Source organism: Helianthus annuus, chromosome 2 (genome assembly GCF_002127325.2).
Source record: "Helianthus annuus cultivar XRQ/B chromosome 2, HanXRQr2.0-SUNRISE, whole genome shotgun sequence".
Taxonomy (NCBI): domain Eukaryota; kingdom Viridiplantae; phylum Streptophyta; class Magnoliopsida; order Asterales; family Asteraceae; genus Helianthus; species Helianthus annuus.
Genome location: NC_035434.2, coordinates 46137219 through 46160096, shown reverse-complemented (window position 1 = coordinate 46160096; position 22878 = coordinate 46137219). Strand labels below are relative to the sequence as shown.

Genomic DNA, 22878 nt, shown 5'->3' with positions numbered 1-22878 from the left:
AACGTTCGGTAAGGTGTTCGTGAACATTCTTTCATTTGCGTTCGTTTATGTTCGTATGTTTGTGTTTTAATTACATTTTTTATACTTTCATATATTTTATCTATACATTTTATATCATCAAACTTTTATTTATTTTGTTACCCTAACAATTAAACTAGAAAACACTCTTTCACTTTGTTTACGCACCATTTCTATTTCCTTTCTCATTATTTACATCGACAAATACGATCGACCTTCGTTCCACAATAAAGCATTCAAGTTGCAGTACTACTCTCTGGGTCATCCACCTTTATCCTTCGTCACGTTCGCCATATTTATTTGTGTTCGTGAACATGCTCATTTCCTTAATGAACGAACACGAAGATAAAATCTTATTCGGTGTATGTTCACGAACCGTTTATGAACACATTTATTTACTTAACGAACAAACACGAACAAAGCCTTGTTCGTGTTCGTTCGATTCGTTTACGGCCCTAATTATTATTATAGTCTCCAAAACTCACGCTTACATAATTCCATATCATCACTTTCACACATTCTCCCAACCATTTCAACTTTTCCCGACACACACTTATTCTCATAATAACCATCTCGAGATCCGTCGCATTAACTCCCCACTCTCCACGGTCACGATCTTCCTTCCCAAACTTTCACACCAAAAAACATTCTTTATGCATGCCACCAACACATTTATTTATTTCACTTCACTTCACCCATCACCCTAACCAAAACCATCAAACAAACAAATGGACGAAAGGCCCGAAACCGAGCTCATATCAATCCCGGCTACTCCCCGCGACTCCACGCCCGAGGTCCTGACCCCGTCGGGCCAACGTTCCCCAAGGCCCCAGTCAAAGGAAGGTGGGAAGTCGTCGAATGGATGGACGCCAACGTCCTTTATATCACCACGCTTTTTGAGTCCTATCGGGACGCCTATGAAGAAGGTGCTGGTGAATATGAAGGGGTATTTGGAGGAAGTAGGGCACTTGACGAAGCTTAACCCGCAAGACGCGTGGCTTCCTATCACCGAGTCGCGTAATGGCAATGCGCATTACGCCGCGTTTCATAACCTTAATGCCGGTGTCGGGTTTCAAGCTTTGGTTTTGCCTGTTGCGTTTTCGTTTCTTGGCTGGTAAATCTTAATTTTATCTCTCTTTTGAACCGCAATGAAATTTTGTTAAAAATATATAAACTAGCAAGACGCTAAGATACAAATTACACATCCGTAAATAAACTTTAAATTACACATCAAAAATAAACTTTAGAAAATAAAATTGTACATATATATACCATTAAACGTAAAACAGTACTTCTACAGTGTTTTACTATGTACATTACACCAAAAGACCCAATCTTGTTGTTTCATTTGCCTTTTTTTTTTCTGTATTTCGTTTATATGTGTAGGATTAAATTAGAACACATTCTAATGTTGGTTTAATTATATATAGTAATTAAAATGTTATAAATTTCATATGATTATATGTTTTATTTTTAATAACAAATCATTAATTGAAGAAAACAAATGAACATTATATGTGTAGGATTAAATTAGAATACATTCTAATGTTGGTTTAATTATATATAATAATTAAAATGTTATGAATTTCATATGGTTATATATTTTATTTTCAATAAATAAATCATTAATTGAAGAAAACAAATGAATATATTTAAATTGTTATATGTGATTCATATGCATGTTTTCATATATTTCATAAGTTTAATATTGAGTTAATTACATAGTTAGTCCCTGTGGTTTAGACAAAGTAAAATACTTAGGTACTAATAGTTTAAAATCACATTCTAGGGTATTAACTTTTTATTTTGTAACGTTTGGAGGTATTAGCGTTATTTGTAGGTTTAAAATCATTTTTTATGAGTACGTAAATATGTTATTTTGTGCAAACCACAGGGACTTACTATGTTAATACCCTAGAAGTTAATACCTACAAACGTTACAAAATGAAAAGTTAATACCATAGAAGGTGATTTTAAACTATTAGTACCTAAGTATTTTATTTTGTGCAAACCACAGTGACTAACTATGTAATTAACTCTTTAGTATTATTCTTGCAATTTTAATGCTGTCTGTATTTGGGCATGAAAAAGTTGTATAGACATCAGACGTCCTTATTATAGCCATCGGTTTCTTTTTCTTGTCGAACAACATCATGATTTTGACTTTTGAAAAATAAAGGTTACATATTCCTCTTTAATTAATTTTTTTTTTTTTTTTTGAAAAGTATCCTCTTTAATTAAATGATATAGCATCATAGTTTTGACCAAAAAAAGGCAGAAGCTTTCCTTTTCATATTTACATATCTTGTATTGTTTCATCCGTCTTAAGTTAATCCGTCATACTATTGTAAAACGATTGCTCATATTTATAAAAAAAAAAAAGTATATGCTTAGTTAGTTCTCATTTACCTTTAACTGAAATCAATTATTATTACAATACTAAGAGAAAGCATTTAATAATTGATTAAAGGTCATAGGTTCGAGTTTCGCTTGTAGCATAAAGCTCTGGATTGAGCTAAGAGTTTTACCGCAGTGAGTTGAGTATTTTGACGGTGGATTTCCTATGGAATAATGGCAGGCCGGGTCATCAACACTATCTGTGTTTACGGGTGTTTGTGACCTTTTACCATTAGATTTACCCGGATAGTCTGCTAAGTTAAAATCAGAACAAAGTGTTCTTATTTTTATATGTTTTAACGTAATTGTTCATTAAAAAGAACATATATGTTTATTATTTTTCTCGTTGAGTTAAATGCCATTTTGGTTTGGTTATTTCGTCAGTTTAGTCCAAATGTTTCATTTTTTGTCTGTGAGTCCAAAAAGGTTTCACCGTTTCATTTTATTCCACTGAGTTAACTTCATCCATTTTTTCTATTAACGAGAAGGGCAATTCAATCTTTTTATATGTAATTCTGTTAACTAGAAGGACAATTCGGCCATATAAAATGACCGAATTGCTCTTCTTATTAACATAAATAATGGACGAAGTTAACCCAATAGACTAAAATGGCAACGGTGAAACCTTTTTGGACCCACAAGCGAAAAATGAAACCTTTAGACTAAACTGGCGAAATAAGCCAAACCACAGGGACTGAAATGGCATTTAACTCTTTTTGGTTAATTGAAATTACTATCACAATACTGAAAGAAATCCTATTACTATTACAACACTGAAAAAAATCTTTTAATAACAGATTGTAAATTGAAGAATCAAACAATTATACTTCCTTTTTAATTTTAATATTGTGTGCTCAATTCAGCATACAACAATATACAAATAATCAAACAACATAAAGTTTATTTATAATATGTATTTTTTTTTTATCTATAATACAGGAGTTGGGGGATCATTTCACTAACTATAGCTTACATATGGCAACTATACACCTTATGGATCTTAGTTCAACTTCATGAAGCAATTCCCGGCAAAAGGTACAATCGATACCTCGAACTCGCCGAAGCAGCATTTGGTAAGAATCGATCGTATACATTTTTTTTCGTTCTTAAAATCGCTCAATACCTCGTTAATAATAATACCCGCATTTGGCTTTCTTATTCAGGAAATCGCTTAGGAGCATGGCTTTCAATCTTCCCAACTGCGTACTTATCAGCAGGAACGGCGACCGCCTTGATTCTTGTAGGGGGCGAAACAATGAAACTCTTCTTCGAGATCGTTTGTGGGCCCCTTTGTACCTCGAACCCGTTAACAACGGTTGAATGGTATTTGGTTTTCACATTTTTGTGTATTGTGTTGTCTCAGCTTCCAAACCTTAACTCAATAGCCGGGCTCTCCCTCGTAGGGGCTATAACCGCGATCTTTTACTCCACCATGGTTTGGCTCCTCTCGGTTAGCCAACAACGACCGCCTAACATCTCTTATGACCCCATCGCGTTACCTTCATTCACTTCTTCCGTCTTTTCGGCCTTCAATGCACTTGGTATCATAGCATTTGCTTTTAGAGGTCACAATCTTGTCCTTGAGATTCAGGTAAGTTTGACTTTTAAAGTCAAACAATCTTTTGGTTAATTTCAAAATTGAGCTGGATTTTTCAAAAGTTCAAGAAAATTTTGATTGTAGGTCAAAATATATGTAAAATTTATAAGTTTAGAAAATTTTTATGTTAAAGTTGTAATAAAACGAATATATAATATGTATTTGTAATATAACCGATTTGACCTTAAAAGTCAAACCTTACGTTATCGAGTGTTTTGTTGCATCTTCGCAGTCAACAATGCCATCGACGTTCAAGCACCCCGCTCACGTGCCAATGTGGAAAGGAGCGAAGGTCGCGTACTTCTTTATCGCCATGTGTTTGTTCCCGGTAGCTATTGGTGGTTTTTGGGCTTATGGGAATCAGGTAAGCATATAAGTTATTTTAGAAATATGTTATTTTGAAATGGAAAGATCACAAATGAGTGGTTTTTATGTTTTTGTTAGACTTATCAAACTAGGCTAGTCGTTATCCTAAAGAAAGTCAAAGTTGTTATCTAAGACAGCGACTTCTGCGAAAATTATCTTTACATGAAAGTGCTGACTCATATGCGGCTTTGAAATTTTTTCCTTTCATTTAAAGTCGATATCTCAGATAGCGAGTTTGACTATGAGACTACTATCTTCATCTATCTTGTAGATGCCGCCAAGTGGGATTTTAAATGCGCTATTCGGCTTCCATCAACACGACATCTCAAGAGGGTTGCTTGCAACGACATTTCTACTAGTCGTCTTTAGTTGCTTGAGTAGCTTCCAGATCTACTCCATGCCTGTTTTCGACAACTTTGAAGCCAGCTACACACACCGCACAAACCGGCCATGCTCAGTCTGGGTGCGGTCAGGTTTTCGTGTGGTTTACGCGTTCATCAACTTCTTCATAGGCGTGGCATTGCCGTTCCTCTCCAGCCTAGCCGGATTGTTGGGGGGACTAACCCTTCCTGTTACATTTGCATACCCATGTTTCATGTGGGTGCTCCTCAAGAAGCCCGCAAAGTATAGCTTCAACTGGTACTTCAATTGGTCACTCGGGTGGCTTGGGGTCGCGTTTAGTGTTGCGTTTACTATTGGTGGGATTTGGAGCATCGTCGACAATGGGCTGAAACTCAAGTTCTTCAAGCCTAGTTAAAGATTGCTTGTTTGTGGTTTTTGTTTTTTTATACTAAACGTGTTATATGAACTTGTGTTAAGTAGTTAAAAGTTTTTTATGTGTTGATGTATGTTTGAGGTAGTGCATATTTTCATTGTGTTAAAGGTTATATAATGTATACTTTATAGGATTTGATTTCCAAATTCGAATTATATTGCTAAACCATGAATAGCTTAATTGATTCAGGCAGGCTGGCCCTGAGAGTTAGCCAAGCACGAAAAAACGTGCCCTTTAGGCCTTAACGAAATAGACAATGTAAGTTATTTCCTTTATGCCGTTCATTGTTGTTGTTGTTGTTGTTATTATTATTGTCATTATTATTATTATTTAAACTAAGGGGCTACTTATTTAGCTCTTAGATGAGAGAATGGAATGGACGAGGTAATGGAATGGACAACGGAATGAAATGGATCATTCCATTCCATTGTGATGTTTGGTTACTCATATGTGAATAGAATGAATCATTACTTTATACAATTTGATAAATAAAAAAAGATGAAGTAACGAAACACAACTGTATTAAAATGACAAAAATATAATTGCCTCAATAATAATAATAATAATATATTAATGATAAAAAATTAATAATATTAGTATGAATATTAATAAATATAAATATAAATACAATTACAAATAAAAGTATAAGTATTATAATAATAATAATAATAATAATAATAATAATAATAATAATAATAATAATAATAATAATAATAATAATAATAAGGTAGTGTTTGGTATGCAGGAATGAGAGGTGGAATGAAATGAGTGATTACGAGGGAATGCAGAAAAGTGTGTTTGGTTGGTCAATGGAATGGAATCACCCATTGCAAAAGCCATTCCATTCCCTCAAATTCATTCCTTCCACCCACCATGTTTTTTTCCATTCCATCCCCTCTTGCACCATTCATCAACAACACCACAACCCACGACCTTCGCCACAACCCACCACCACCACCACCCACCACCGACGCCACTGACGCCACCACCTCACCCCGACAGCCACCGCCGGCGCCGCCACCCACTCGCCACCGTTATCACCCACAGCTGCGACCAACCGTCAACGCCAATCGCCGTCGCTGCCCACCACCATCGTCGACGCCACCACCACCGCCACCACCAACCGCCGCCGCCGCCACCTTTGCTGACACCCACCACCAACGGCCACCTTGTCGCCACCACCACTCGTCCTCACCGCCGCACCGCCACCACCACCACCCATCGCCGCCGCCGACACCCACCACCGCCACCTATAACCACCCACAATCAGTACCACCGACCACCACCACCACTCACCGCTAATTTTATTACTCCGTTTTTCTTCCCTACCGAACAACACATAATAATAATTCATTCCATTCACATGGTAACAAAACAAGACATGAAATGGTAATGATCTATTGCATTCCCTCGTCCATTCCATTACCTCGTCCATTCCATTCGTTCGTCCATTCCATTACCCCATACCAAACAGACCCTAAGAACATATTTCTTTTCATTCCTTGAAGGAATTGGAAAAAAAACACCTACATACCAAGGAATAGAAATTATTATATTTGGAAGGAGTTACATTCCTTTGGAATGCTCCATTCCATTACCATATTATAACCAAACATGTTTCTTTTCATTCCGTCAGAATGATCCATTCCATTCCACCTTCCATTCCTTCATACCAAACGCTACCTTAATGGTTCAGACCTTTTACTTGAGTCAACCCGGTGTTTCATCAGCGCACCAAGCACCTGGAGATTGACTTGCATTTCATTCTAGACATGGTTTTGGTGGGTATTCTACATGTTCGATATATTTCTACTACTTTACAGACTGAAGATATTTTGACTAAAGGATTGTCTGGTGTTCAGTTTGACAATATGAGATCCAAGCTTCACGTGGATGATCCTCAATTAGCTTGAGGGGGCATATTAGAGTGTATGTATATGTCGTTTATATAGTTGTAGAGTTAGTTGAGTTATTTGAGGTAGTTGAGTCACATGTCTATAAATACTTGTATCATTCAGATTATGGTTGATGAGAAACAGCTTCTTACCTCACATATCTCTAATTCATAAAACTGAATTATTTGATTTATTTGTTCTTGCAAAGATGCATTCCATTGTCACAACTTAGCATGTTCTTGTTTTTACCAACGTTCGTTCGCTTGTCGAGCCTACTCATCCCTATCAACATTAATGAACAGGTCGGGGTTACGCTTTTTAGACCTTGACCAATGGCCCGTAAGCTTCTTTAAGACGCTTAACCTCATCAACCAACGTATCATCCCCATCCGCGCACGACAATGATTTATAATACCGTTCATGAATTTTTCTAGCATAAGACAATCAATATACATAAATAAAATGTTGTACTAAATTTCCAAAGCATAAGTGCTTTATAATGGGTAACCAACATGTGATAATACTAGCAATAATATCCAACTTTCTCACGTTTCAATCAAACAATATTAATAGAAAGAATACTACTAACAATAATATGATTAATATTTTGATCAAAAAATTAACGAAGCAAGTAAGTGATTAAATTAGTTTGTGAGGTAGTGTTCTAGCAATGCTTGTGGAAAAATGTTGGTTTGTTCGTTTGTAAAAACAATTTCAGGATATAGCCTCAAGATATGAAACTATATCAACAATCAAATAGTGAGCTGAAAAAATAAAAATGGACACAGGATATACGAGGAAAACCCTTGATCAATCTAGATCTCCGGCATAAAACCTCGGGAGCTGACAATCGTCGGCTGCCTTGTTCTTTTTATTACTTGAATGTTCATAATACAGTGCAGGATAAGGCTCGGATCGATGCTAAGTGGTACAATGATTCTAAGTGTTAAGTGTGAGTGCGTGATTGCAATAAAAAGAAGAGTTCGAGAGCAGAGAGTGGAGTGAAGTGAGTGTTCCTACGATTTGGCCTTCCTATTTATAGTTACAAATATCAAACAAATTCTCCTATAAACTAGGGATGCTTCGGAATATTCTCTTTTGAACGTTAGAGGCCTGTTCTTCCGGCTTCAACGTCCATTTCTCAACTGATTAGAGCGAGTCTTCAGGAGAATAAGTCCACATGAACATTATGGTCCTGCAGCCATGACCTGCAAGTAAATAATTAGTAACTGCTAGGATACTGTATCAGGATGTTACCAATATCCGGATCTGCTATCCTGATCATAAACAGAAATTATAAAGTCAGGATATAATTCTAGGATATGGGCTTAGAAAACCACCCATAACAATTAATAGACAAGTTTTAGTATACAGGGCCGACCCAAAGGGCTTCAGACCCTAGGCCCACGCCTAGGGCCACCCAAATTAAAAGACCTCCAAAATTTGGTGTGTTTCCTTTATACTAGGCTCAGTTATTACAAGATAATACACTGAACAGACCACTAAAAAGGCTTGTAATTGAAACAACCCATTAGTTCATTACCCAAATTGAAAGACCTAGAATCATTAGATATTATATCAATCGAAAAAGTTTTTTAGAAATAACTTGATTATGATAATTTCATCAAACAATTTGCCTCAATTAAAAGACCTCCAAAATGTGATTCTCGAACTCAAACTTCCAGCAACTTACCCTTGCTCCCAGACTTAATCGCAGGTATGTAATGGTCCCAGGTTTGCTCTAATACCAATTAAAGATAGTATTCGGTATCAAACAACCGTAGTCAGAAATTGCACACACCCGATAACACCCATCATTATTATTTTTATTAATTCAATAAACTAATCACAAAACTTGAACTTTCCAGCATCTATGTATGTCATTCTTGGTTTACAATGATTTCTGTTTACAGAATTGAATTGGGGTAGGGGTTTTTGGATTTCTGCATATGTATTTTGTTTTCCTTTAACTTTCTTGATTGAGTATGTGTGTGGTTGCTTTGTGGCCAAGAACTTGAGATTGGGTTTTGGAAATTTGGCTTTATATTTTAGAGGGTTTATGATACGACGCAACCGAGCCCAACTGCAACTATGACACCTGTGTCACCGCGACCATCAAACAAATACCAAGCCGATGAAATATTGTATTTCATACTTGGGATCTTGTATAAATATGTGTATGTTTTGCACATATCAATTATTGTTCAATTTCAAACTCTACATTGCTTTCTAGAGCATTATACGCAAACTGGTGCGTAAACGTACTCAGTTTAATGCGACAAATACTCCGGAACATCAACATATACTCAACATACCTTAAATAACCTTTACATAACTTAGAAATAAGTTTTGAAGGCTTTGGTATAGCAAAAACAAGTTAATTCGCTTACAGGGACTAAACTTGACAAACTGCGAAAGTATGCCAATTTGAACTATAACGAACATTCCGGAACATGTCCATAAGTTAAACATACCCTAAATATCCTTTACATAGCTTAGAAATAGGCTTTGAGGTGTTTGGTATGCTAAAACAAACTTTTGGATCATTCAGGGACTAAAAGTGTCAAAAAGTGCACAAGTTTGCACTTTCGCGCATAACTTACGTTCTGAATACATCCGGACATCCAAAAATTTATGTAAGCATTATAATATTATGCCTTAGTGTTTGGCATGAGAAAAATCCATTCGTCGCGTCATTTGGATCGTCTTTCGCGCTTATGCGCATTCCGTCGTAATTAAGCGAACATCGCGATCGTACGGCCAAACAAACCGACATCCGGAATATTTTTGAGCATATTTCAAGTCCCCTACACTTTAAACTTCATCTTAGAGCCTTGAAATGAGGTTAACGGGGCTTAAACGTGCCAAAAATGGGCCAAATTATGTGTTTCTGAAGTGCAGGGACCAAAATTGAAAATTCTGGTCTGTGAACCTTAGGCGGGGCGCGTAAGGATTGGCCAAATCCTTACGCGGGGCACGTGAGACTGTCAGACAGAAAATATATTGCATTTAATGCAGTTTGGCCTTTCGTTCGATCAAGGGGCAATGCCCTTTCACCCAATCAGGAGCCAAGAGCCAATATCTGACTTACCACAATATTTTGACAAGTGTACGCTCGAGATCGCGGCACGATATTCGATAAACGATCCTAACGGTTCCACTTTTCCTATAAATACCCCCCCCTTTGTTCCAAAAACCCACAAAATCTGATCTTAAGGCTCTAAGTTGGAACCATTGTTTCATACCTGAGCTATTTGATCTAGATTAGCACTCGGGGACCTTCCGTAAGTCTTCTTTCGCTCTTTTATCGCTTTTCGAGTCCGAAAGTCAACGTTTTGTTGACTTTCTGCATTGACCAGCTTATGGTCGATGCGAAGTTCATGGAACTTCATAACGTGAGCGTGATCACGATGGTTATAGTCCGTAGTGACTATACCTACTGATCACCACGTTATCTAGGCTCAGTGACGAGTCGTAGTTTCGGCCAAAATGCGCATTCTTGCGTATTTTGTAACCAAACTACTCGTGAGCATCAAAGCCGTTTGTTTTGATGCCAAACCTGTTTTCTAAACTTAGTTAAGCATGTTCTAACATGCTTAGCTCGTCACTTTTAGTTTAGTGCTTATATAGGGTCGTAAGGTAAGCGATCTAAACCATCGCTTATACTTTCGAACCCGACCCATTTGGTCGATCATTAGGATCCGACCAAACACAGTAGGTGACCATAGCTATAACCTTCCGAGGTTATACCTTGTAGTCACGATGTTAGGCGTTCCGAACGCGTTCTACGCGAACGACGCGTTAGGGTAGCATAAGCTACCTAAACGGGTCGTGACGGACCGTAAGCACTTAGGTTAAGTTTCATTTTAGTATGTAGGCTTTGTTAAACCATATTACACGAGTCTCCATACTCGGTTGGTTTACGAACCCGCGTACTATCCGATCCTTCCGATTTGGTCCGGTATATTAACATAGCTACCTATTAGGTGCCGTTTGATATCCCGTGATCTTTAGCATTATCTGGTTATTATACAAGAACTTCAAAGCAATCTCAGGTGAGTACATTGAACCCCTCTTTTACTGTTTTCCAAACTGTTTTGGGGTGAAACACATGTGCCTATCTGTTACTTTCATGCTTTCCTGTTTTCACATCATATACTTGCTATGTTCGATAGTACATATATAGTACATGATTTCATTGTGTTTATGCTATGTATGTCCATCGTGTGCATACTTAGCACAACACTTTACATTACATTTCATGCTATGTATGCCCATTGTGTGCATACTTAGTACATCGCTTTACATTTCATGCTATGTATGCCCATTGTTTGCGTACTTAGTACATCGCTTTACATTTCATGCTATGTATGCCCATTGTGTGCGTACTTAGTACATCGTCTTACATTACATGCTATGTATGCCCATTGTGTGCGTACTTAGTACATTGCTTTACATTACATGCTATGTATGCCCATGGTGTGCGTACTTAGTACATTGTTTTACATTGCATTTCTGTTGCATATGCTCATCCTGCATATGAACACATTATGCTACATTTTGAACCGTTGTGACCATTTGACTATGTGAACCGTCTAAACCCGTTTGATTATATGAACTGTTTGTAACCATTGAACCGTGTGAACCAGTTGTATCCGTTGACATGATTTACATTTGACAATAGACATTTGACTATACATGGACATTTCTACAATTGTTAAACATTTCATCTTGATGGTTTGGTTTGAGTAAGTGATTAAGTAACGAGGCGTGTGTAATATGATACAAGCATGGTGGATACGCCGCTGGTACTTCCTATATATAAGTGTTTGTATGGTATTACATATCGTAGCGTTATTTGAATCATTTAAATTTGAGACATATGACATTTTATACAAATAACACACTTTTCTCGAGACATTGTTTTACAAACGACTTATCCTTTACAAACTCATTTTACATGGTTATCCGTTTAACCATGCAGTGTTCTCTTATTTATACATATCATCTGATCTTATCGTTTTTCAAATGATTTACAAGACAAAGCAAATTACAAGGTTCATGACTAAACATTTTTCTCAAACATAAGTCATGAATTCCGTTTTCACAAAACCAATGTATCTCACAGGCATTTTTATGCTGACGTACCTATTTTCACATGTGTTTTCAGGAGATGATGCATAGGACTTATCAAGACATACTTAGGCGGACCTGTGCCTTAGTGACTTAAAACGAGACAAGAACTAGTTAATTTATGTTATGTACACTTTGATTCTTGTTTAAACAATGTAAACATTCATGTTTGATTAATAAAACGAAACTTCAATTGCCATGGATTTGAAACAATTGATTCTGTTACAACACTCCCCGACGTTTCCGCCACGTTTTGTATGTTCTACGTGGTCGGGGTGTGACAGAAAAGTTGGTATCAGAGCCAATGGTTATAGGGAATTAGGTTATTAGTAATGCTTTGACCTAGTCTATAACCTTCCTAGGACCCTAACGCGAGTTTACTTGCGTTTAGTCATAAAACAATACCGTCACCTATCCTTAGGCGACGACCACAACAAGAACATAAATTTCAAAACCGCCTTGAAAACTAATCATCTGTTCTAGGATGATTGATTACTAGGTTTTGAACCCTCTATTGTAAGGTTTTGAACCCTTTGTTATAAGGTTTTGAACCCTTTTGAATTTTCAAAACTCCCGTCAAAGTTTTGGGTCCTAAGTAGTGTGAACACGTGCGAACTGGAAGAGTGAATGCCTGTACCCTGGGTTTTCTGTCTAAGGTTAGAGTGTTCGTACAAATCCACATAATCGGACCAGTCACTCTTACCTGGGAACTCTTGGGGTGAGTGTCCACTTATAGGCGAACATGTCTTCGCGATACACTATGAGGATCTATTTGCTTTGATTCAGCCTTGGTGTTGTTTGTTTTGCTTCGTGGATTCAAACAAATGACCATCAACCATGATTATGGCCAGTAATTGTAATATCCTATTCTTACCTAATGCCATTTCATTTGCTTTCTTTCTTGTTTCTCTTTTAGAATGCCTCCTCGACGCGAAAACCAGATAGCGACTGCCGAACTGGCAGAGATCATTTCATAGCAAATGGCTGCTCAATTCCCAAACCTCTTTGCTCAATGGAACCAAGCCAACAACAACAATAATGCCCCCTGCAACTTCAAGACGTTCAACTCAGCTAAGCCATCCAAGTTTTCTGGGTCTCAAGGAGCGACTGCACTTCTGCAATGGTTCGAGAGTTTAGAGAACACCTTCAGACATGTTCAATGTACAAACGAGCGAAAGGTAGAATTCGCATCTAGCGTCTTTGAGAAACGAGCTTTGACATGGTGGAATGGTGTGATGAGAGATAGGGGTGCCGATGTGGCACTGGCTCAAACATGGCAAGAGCTTCGAGCTCTGATGATGAAGGAATTCTGTCCCCGTCACGAGATCAGGGCTTTGGAAACGGAGTTCGACGATCTTAAGCAAGTTAGCGGTGAGCATCGAGCCTACACAGACCGTTATGAGGAGTTAAGTTTGTTATGCCCGGATATGGTTACACCTTTGGATAAGGCAATCGAAAAGTACATTGATGGCCTCCCTGACTCAATACAAGACATTGTGACTGGTAGCAACCCTACTACAGTCAGACAGGCCATTGAGCTATCTGCAACCTTGACTGAATCAAAGATCAGGAAAGGTAAACTTTTCCGAAAAGGTGATAAGAAACCGGTCGGGGAATCGAACCCAATCGGGGAATCAAAGACCATGGATGAACAGACTGAATCCTCTAAAAAGTCAAAGAAGCGAAAGGCTTCTCAGAACTTCGTCGTGGTCGCTCACAATGGTCAAGCCAACCAACCAGCTCAACCCCCTGCTAGAAAACCATACAATGGAACTGCACCCTTGTGCAACCAATGTAGCCTCCATCATCACACCAATGTACAGTGCCGCAAATGCCAAACTTGTGGACTCATAGGCCATACAACAAGAATCTGCCCGGCTGCAGCTGCACCAAACCAAGCTGGCAACAATCCCGCTCAAGGTCGTTTCCTATCAGGTTCTTGTTTCAACTGTGGCGAGATGGGTCATTTCCGAAGAAATTGCCCAAAGCTTGCTAATGCAAATCCAGCATAAGGATTATCATCTGACTGACTAGAAGACAACATCGTTTAGAAATAATCATGTCCTATGTATTATTTTCTTTTGTTGTCAAGATCCAAGAAACAGTTGTTATCATTGTTTATAAATAAATCTTTTATTTGCATTGCAATATATTTCTGTGGTTGCATGCATAAACGACATATCCCTTACAATACCGACAATCAAAGAACCGTATTCCTTGAAAAACAAACTACCCCCGAAATTCTCCCATTCTATGACCTCTTGCATCTTCCACAAAATTCCTAAGAACCCGTTTATTCTAAGGAAACGAAGTACAAAGCGCATGTTACAACATGAGACGAATACCCAAGGTACGACTATAAATCCTTAATAGGGTACCTAAGGATTTCCCGTAAGTCCTTAATTGTTGTATACCTTAATTCGAATGTGATTATTCCTTGTAATCAAAAATCGAATTTTGGGAGATCTTCCTATCTTCTCAGATAGATTCTAGTAAACATTGAGACCCGTCGACTGGTTTCCATATCCGTGTTCAATCAATAACAAGTTAATAACAAATTATAATCAAGTTAAACGATTATGTGACCTTGTGCTTATGTGTTCCCTTATGTGTTGTTGTGTGATCCAAATTATGTTATCCAAATCTTTGTAGAATCTTACATATCTTGGTACAAGAGATTCATAGTAGGATACCCAAAGGTATTACTTAAAATCCTCAATGGACTTCTAGGTTATAGTTAAGTCCCTCGGATTATAAAGTACTACTTCATAATTAGACCCCTTGAGTGGTCTAGCTAAACATATTGATCCAAAAATCTGGCTAGGGATATCATGTGATGATATAGCTGAAAGGACTCCTTGGTGGCCTAACTAAGAAGATCCCCTGTAGATCTAATTAAAGGGAACCGATGGAAGTCTATTCACCCTCATCACAAGTTTGATATCCTTCCCCAAAACATTACAAAACAAACTGTGCGGACTGTGCAAGGGATTACGTAATTATGGATGCATACATAATTATGGAATCTAGTGCACAGAAATCACAGCAAGTTCTGTCATGTGTCTATAGTTAACCCTATTCATTTCCAACTCTGAGGAAGCAACCGTTGAAAATGACTCCGTCTGTTCATTTTCGTTTCTGAAGATTTATCCGTTGAGGAAATGAATATCCGTTGTGAAATCCTTCATTTCCAACTCTGAGGAAGCAACCGTTGAAGATGACTCTGTTAGTTCATTTTCGTTTCTGAGGATTTATCCGTTGAGGAAATGAACATCCGTTGTGTAATCCTTCATTTCCAACTCTGAGGAAGCAACCGTTGAAAATGACTCCGTCTGTTCATTTTCGTTTCTGAAGATTTATCCGTTGAGGAAATGAATATCCGTTGTGAAATCCTTCATTTCCAACTCTGAGGAAGCAACCGTTGAAGATGACTCTGTTAGTTCATTTTCGTTTCTGAAGATTTATCCGTTGAGGAAATGAACATCCGTTGTGTAATCCTTCATTTCCAACTCTGAGGAAGCAACCGTTGAAAATGACTCCGTCTGTTCATTTTCGTTTCTGAAGATTTATCCGTTGAGGAAATGAATATCCGTTGTGTAATCCTTCATTTCCAACTCTGAGGAAGCAACCGTTGAAAATGACTCCGTCTGTTCATTTTCGTTTCTGAAGATTTATCCGTTGAGGAAATGAATATCCGTTGTGAAATCCTTCATTTCCAACTCTGATGAAGCAACCGTTGAAAATGACTCCGTTAGTTCATTTTCGTTTCTGACGACTTATCCGTTGGGGAAATGAATATCCGTTGTGAAATCCTTCATTTCCAACTCTGATGAAGCAACCGTTGAAAATGACTCTGTTAGTTCATTTTCGTTTCTGATGATTTATCCGTTGGGGAAATGAATATCCGTTGTGTAATCCTTCATTTCCATTTCTGAAGAATACTCGTTGAGGAAAATGACTCCGTCTGTTCATTTTCGTTTCTGAAGAATGACCGTTAAGGAAATGACAGGATATTGCCTTGCATATCGCTGGTGGGTATTTGGCAAAGTCACAAATAGACTCCTACGAATAAATTTCGGGACGAAATTTCCTAAAGTAGGGGAGACTGTGACACCTGTGTCACCGCGACCATCAAACAAATACCAAGCCGATGAAATATTGTATTTCATACTTGGGATCTTGTATAAATATGTGTATGTTTTGCACATATCAATTATTGTTCAATTTCAAACTCTACATTGCTTTCTAGAGCATTATACGCAAACTGGTGCGTAAACGTACTCAGTTTAATGCGACAAATACTCCGGAACATCAACATATACTCAACATACCTTAAATAACCTTTACATAACTTAGAAATAAGTTTTGAAGGCTTTGGTATAGCAAAAACAAGTTAATTCGCTTATAGGGACTAAACTTGACAAACTGCGAAAGTATGCCAATTTGAACTATAAAGAACATTCCGGAACATGTCCATAATTTAAACATACCCTAAATATCCTTTACATAGCTTAGAAATAGGCTTTGAGGTGTTTGGTATGCTAAAACAAACTTTTGGATCATTCAGGGACTTAAAGTGTCAAAAAGTGCACAAGTTTGCACTTTCGCGCATAACTTACGTTCTGAATACATCCGGACATTCAAAAATTTATGTAAGCATTATAATATTATGCCTTAGTGTTTGGCATGAGAAAAATCCATTCGTCGCGTCATTTGGATCGTCTTTCGCGCTTATGCGCATTCCGTCGTAATTAAGCGAACATCGCGATCGTACGGCCAAACGAACCAACATCCGGAATATTTTTGAGCATATTTCAAGTCCCCTACACTTTAAACTTCATCTTAGAGCCTTGAAATGAGGTTAACGGGGCTTAAACGTGCCAAAAATGGGCCAAATTATGTGTTTCTGAAGTGCAGGGACCAAAATTGAAAATTCTGGTCTGTGAACCTTAGGCGGGGCGCGTAAGGATTGGCCAAATCCTTACGCGGGGCGCGTGAGACTGTCAGACAGAAAATATATTGCATTTAATGCAGTTTGGCCTTTCGTTCGATCAAGGGGCAATGCCCTTTCACCCAATCAGGAGCCAAGAGCCAATATCTGACTTACCACAATATTTTGACAAGTGTACGCTCGAGATCGCGGCACGATATTCGATAAACGATCCTAACGGTTCCACTTTTCCTATAAATACCCCCCCCCCCTTTGTTCCAAAAACCCACAAAATCTGATCTTAAGGCTCTAAGTTGGAACCATTGTTTCATACCTGAGCTATTTGATCTAGATTAGCACTCGGGGACCTTCCGTAAGTCTTCTTTCGCTCTTTTATCGCTTTTCGAGTCCGAAAGTCAACGTTTTGTTGACTTTCTGCATTGACCAGCTTATGGTCGATGCGAAGTTCATGGAACTTCATAACGTGAGCGTGATCACGATGGTTATAGTCCGTAGTGACTATACCTACTGATCACCACGTTATCTAGGCTCAGTGACGAGTCGTAGTTTCGGCCAAAATGCGCATTCTTGCGTATTTTGTAACCAAACTACTCGTGAGCATCAAAGCCGTTTGTTTTGATGCCAAACCTGTTTTCTAAACTTAGTTAAGCATGTTCTAACATGCTTAGCTCGTCACTTTTAGTTTAGTGCTTATATAGGGTCGTAAGGTAAGCGATCTAAACCATCGCTTATACTTTCGAACCCGACCCATTTGGTCGATCATTAGGATCCGACCAAACACAGTAGGTGACCATAGCTATAACCTTCCGAGGTTATACCTTGTAGTCACGATGTTAGGCGTTCCGAACGCGTTCTACGCGAACGACGCGTTAGGGTAGCATAAGCTACCTAAACGGGTCGTGACGGACCGTAAGCACTTAGGTTAAGTTTCATTTTAGTATGTAGGCTTTGTTAAACCATATTACACGAGTCTCCATACTCGTTTGGTTTACGAACCCGCGTACTATCCGATCCTTCCGATTTGGTCCGGTATATTAACATAGCTACCTATTAGGTGCCGTTTGATATCCCGTGATCTTTAGCATTATCTGGTTATTATACAAGAACTTCAAAGCAATCTCAGGTGAGTACATTGAACCCCTCTTTTACTGTTTTCCAAACTATTTTGGGGTGAAACACATGTGCCTATCTGTTACTTTCATGCTTTCCTGTTTTCACATCATATACTTGCTATGTTCGATAGTACATATATAGTACATGATTTCATTGTGTTTATGCTATGTATGTCCATCGTGTGCATACTTAGCACAACACTTTACATTACATTTCATGCTATGTATGCCCATTGTGTGCATACTTAGTACATCGCTTTACATTTCATGCTATGTATGCCCATTGTTTGCGTACTTAGTACATCGCTTTACATTTCATGCTATGTATGCCCATTGTGTGCGTACTTAGTACATCGTCTTACATTACATGCTATGTATGCCCATTGTGTGCGTACTTAGTACATTGCTTTACATTACATGCTATGTATGCCCATGGTGTGCGTACTTAGTACATTGTTTTACATTGCATTTCTGTTGCATATGCTCATCCAGCATATGAACACATTATGCTACATTTTGAACCGTTGTGACCATTTGACTATGTGAACCGTCTAAACCCGTTTGATTATATGAACTGTTTGTAACCATTGAACCGTGTGAACCAGTTGTATCCGTTGACATGATTTACATTTGACAATAGACATTTGACTATACATGGACATTTCTACAATTGTTAAACATTTCATCTTGATGGTTTGGTTTGAGTAAGTGATTAAGTAACGAGGCGTGTGTAATATGATACAAGCATGGTGGATACGCCGCTGGTACTTCCTATATATAAGTGTTTGTATGGTATTACATATCGTAGCGTTATTTGAATCATTTAAATTTGAGACATATGACATTTTATACAAATAACACACTTTTCTCGAGACATTGTTTTACAAACGACTTATCCTTTACAAACTCATTTTACATGGTTATCCGTTTAACCATGCAGTGTTCTCTTATTTATACATATCATCTGATCTTATCGTTTTTCAAATGATTTACAAGACAAAGCAAATTACAAGGTTCATGACTAAACATTTTTCTCAAACATAAGTCATGAATTCCGTTTTCACAAAACCAATGTATCTCACATGCATTTTTATGCTGACGTACCTATTTTCACATGTGTTTTCAGGAGATGATGCATAGGACTTATCAAGACATACTTAGGCGGACCTGTGCCTTAGTGACTTAAAACGAGACAAGAACTAGTTAATTTATGTTATGTACACTTTGATTCTTGTTTAAACAATGTAAACATTCATGTTTGATTAATAAAACGAAACTTCAATTGCCATGGATTTGAAACAATTGATTCTGTTACAACACTCCCCGACGTTTCCGCCACGTTTTGTATGTTCTACGTGGTCGGGGTGTGACAGCAACAGACCTGGTAACACAACAGGCCCAAGCAACAGCTGATCCAGTAGCTAAAGGTCGGCCCAGTAGGAATGTAGTCAAGCCCATTCGTTACAGGGTCTGAGGATTAGAGAGCAAGTCAACAACCACCGTCCCACTGTTTTTGCATTCACATTTTAATTATTTTGTTTAATTGTTTGCATCTATGATTTCCATTATCATCTTCCTCTAGTAGGTAGTTACATGCACGTTTCTCTTTCACTTTCTTTTAATTCATGTATTTAGTTTTCAATCGAGTAATGAAAAATCAGTAGAAAATTGTCCCACGTTATTGTCTCTTCGATTACTTTCTTCTTGGAGTTTAACCTGTAACGCCCTGCGTTTTCATACTTTCTATATTTGGAAACTCTTGCTTGAAATTCTATCTTTAGAAATTTTTTTGTGTTCTTGTAATCGTCGTTTCGATATAATCTTTGTAGAATCCGAGACTTAAATCACAACGAAATTCTCGTTTGAACGAAATACTTTTCAAGGATTCTTGATTCTTTATTTATCGACTTTTGTTACTCGTTAAACTAGTTAAAACTCTTAAAATAATGAGCTTCGGAAGCTTCGTGAAATAAATAATCATTCTAAGTTTTTTATCCTAATTTAAATTCGTTCATAAATACGGTTATTCATCGATCCTATTTTATTTAATTAATTTAATTAATTAATATTATGATATAAAAAGTTTATCTTATAATACCTAGTTAGTCTCGTTAGATATTAAAGTTAGTAAACTAACCTTGTTAGTTTGTAATATAAAAACATTATAATTTGGTTATCTAATAGTTTAGGGGTGATTTATGCAATTTCTGAAAGTATAAAGTTGCAGGGACTGTTTAAGTAATTAACTAAAGGTATAATAATAGGGGTTGAATGTATAATATATCAAAGTTTCGTTTTAAAAAAATATATGCTGGAGATGGGACTCGAACCCGGGTCAACAGCCAGACCAAACACGCGCCTGACCAACTAGGCTACGGCCTTTTTAGTGAATAAACCCGGCCTGCATTTCATTTAAGCACTCGTTTAAACAGCCTGATCAGCGTGACCAAACCTTTCAGCTCGCTGTTTGAGCGGGTTTTTGATGTTTTTTTTGAGTTTTAAACTTGTTTAAGCATTAATTACTCACCCAAAACCAACCCTAATCACTTCCTTATAAATACCCAAGGCCTCCCAAGTCTTTTGCACTTTAGAAACACTCTCAAATCTCTCTCAATCACTCAAAATCGTTGCTGAAAGTTCAGGTTCGAGCAGATTCATCAAGCTTTACGAAAATGGGCATAACTTCTTCATTTCTTATCCGTTTTGGTCCATTCTTTTTCCAGAACGCTTGGCTTGACCTTGGCTTCGATTCTAGGGGTGTTTCACAGCAAACAAGTCCCTGGAACTCCGGCAAAAAGGCTTCAAAGTCCACTGTTTAAGTTTGTTTTCATTAATCTTTGTTTAGACATGAGTTTAACTCACTCAAACCTATGTCCTTATGCTTATAACCACTCCTATGGTTAGTTAGGCTTAAAAACAAGGTTGAGACACTTAAAATCTGAGGATTAAACCTCATAAACTTTCTGTTTTAGCTAGGGTTCTACCCACAAGATGTGTTCAAGCTTGAAGCTTGGTAAAAGTGTGATGGTTAGACTAGCTTGGGCTATCTTTCGTGTTCATCCACTCACTTCTTGATGTTTTCTCATAGAATAGTTGTTCATTTCATTTCTTATGTAAGTTCAAGACCCTCCTTGAATGTCTTTACATCAAGTGTAGTGGTGAACATTGGAGGTACCTAAATGGGAGCTTGTTCTTCCTACCTCATGTATGGTTTCTATGACACTTTGAGGTGCCTAAATGAAGACCTTAGTCTTCTACCTCATGCTTGACTTATATGATATACTATGCTCTATATAATACTTATGTAATATTCGAACAATCGAACTCTTGGTGATGAACTAATGGACATTCGTCAAGCTAGTAGATTGTATCATCTTAGGCCTTGACAACTTGTCACGATTCTAATGGAACCTTGTTCCATGAAAACATTTAAACTCTTTTAGAGTTTCATAGTGTCAAGAACAAGTGTCATAGGTGTTAGATGATTATTTTCATATGGTTATTTTCATGTTATTTAAACTCCAAATCCCTAGAACCTTATGTAAACACCTCTTGAACTCTAAATCGAACACATTCAACTTTCTAGTCTCAACGACTTCGTCACTTTGGATAATCGGAAAGCATATGCAATTTAGTGAGTATACTCGATCCCTTTTTCCCCTTTACACTTTGGGATGCAACATGTATACCTATTCAAAACAACTTTTATGCTTAAACAAAACATACTCTCTCTATGAACGTGACATGAAACTATTATGAATATTTGCTATGCTTGTATGCTCTATGAACGATTTGGAACGTTATATGCTCATTAACTTTGCTAGCCCACCTTAACAATTATAGCGCTATAGGATTAACGCCCTGCCCGCTATTCTAATTGGGTATTGTTAAGTTAAACATTACCACCCCGCTGAACGATTGGGATTAGGCTATTTTTATGCGTTGTATTCATGGGTTTGATCATATTGTACGCCAAAAATTGCATTGCTAGTAAATTTATTCACTTAGTAACATGTTGGATATGAGTTTTATTCTATTATGCTATGTAGTCAAACTTGTATACTCGCCTTTGCTTTTGCATTGAACTCTATTTTAATACATGTTGCAGGTTAATTATTGAGACGATACTCAAGACGAAACAAGATTTAGGGTGGACTAGATACACACCTAGATTAATCTATCTTTGTTGTTATGTTACAATTTGAAACTATGTTGTTATTTCTATTTGAATCTTGTATGACAATTTAGTATTGCAATGAAATTTGAATTTAATTAAATATTGTCACATAGTGTTATGACGTCTCTAGCAATCTATACACACTTCGTCTCATCCCGATGTTTCCGCCATCGGTTGGGGTGTGACAGATTGGTATCAGAGCCATAACTATAGGGAATTAGGAAAAGTAGGAATGCTTTCACCTAGTTTATAGTTTTAGAGCCTTATTCGTATGCTTTGCTTGAACTACTACATGATACTTTATTTGTTTCTTATTTATGCTCTTTTAAACATGTATGTCACTCATGTGTAATATTTGACATGTTATTCTTACGCATTAATGCTTGTTTTATTATGTGTTAATACTTGTTTCATTGTTCGATTCTTTATGTGTCATTCTTGACATATTTCTCTATGT

General features: G+C 37.4%; 1 protein-coding gene across 1 annotated transcript; it reads left to right on the top strand.

The window, feature by feature from the left end:
• The first annotated feature begins 624 nt into the window (after positions 1-624).
• Positions 625-5299, top strand: LOC110920336 (lysine histidine transporter-like 8). The gene is made up of 5 exons (XM_022164553.2): positions 625-1132; positions 3355-3488; positions 3579-4006; positions 4245-4376; positions 4650-5299. Exons 1-5 carry the CDS (start codon positions 747-749, stop codon positions 5133-5135), a joined length of 1566 nt encoding a protein of 521 aa, XP_022020245.1. The 5' UTR covers positions 625-746; the 3' UTR covers positions 5136-5299.
• Positions 5300-22878: the final 17579 nt, after the last annotated feature.

Coding starts and splice junctions, on each gene's coding strand:
- LOC110920336 (XM_022164553.2), top strand. CDS start 747: ATGGACGAAAGGCCCGAAACCGAGCTCATATCAATCCCGGCTACTCCC. Junction 4,007..4,244: donor ATCTTGTCCTTGAGATTCAG/GTAAGTTTGACT, acceptor GCATCTTCGCAG/TCAACAATGCCATCGACGTT. Junction 4,377..4,649: donor TTTGGGCTTATGGGAATCAG/GTAAGCATATAA, acceptor TCTATCTTGTAG/ATGCCGCCAAGTGGGATTTT.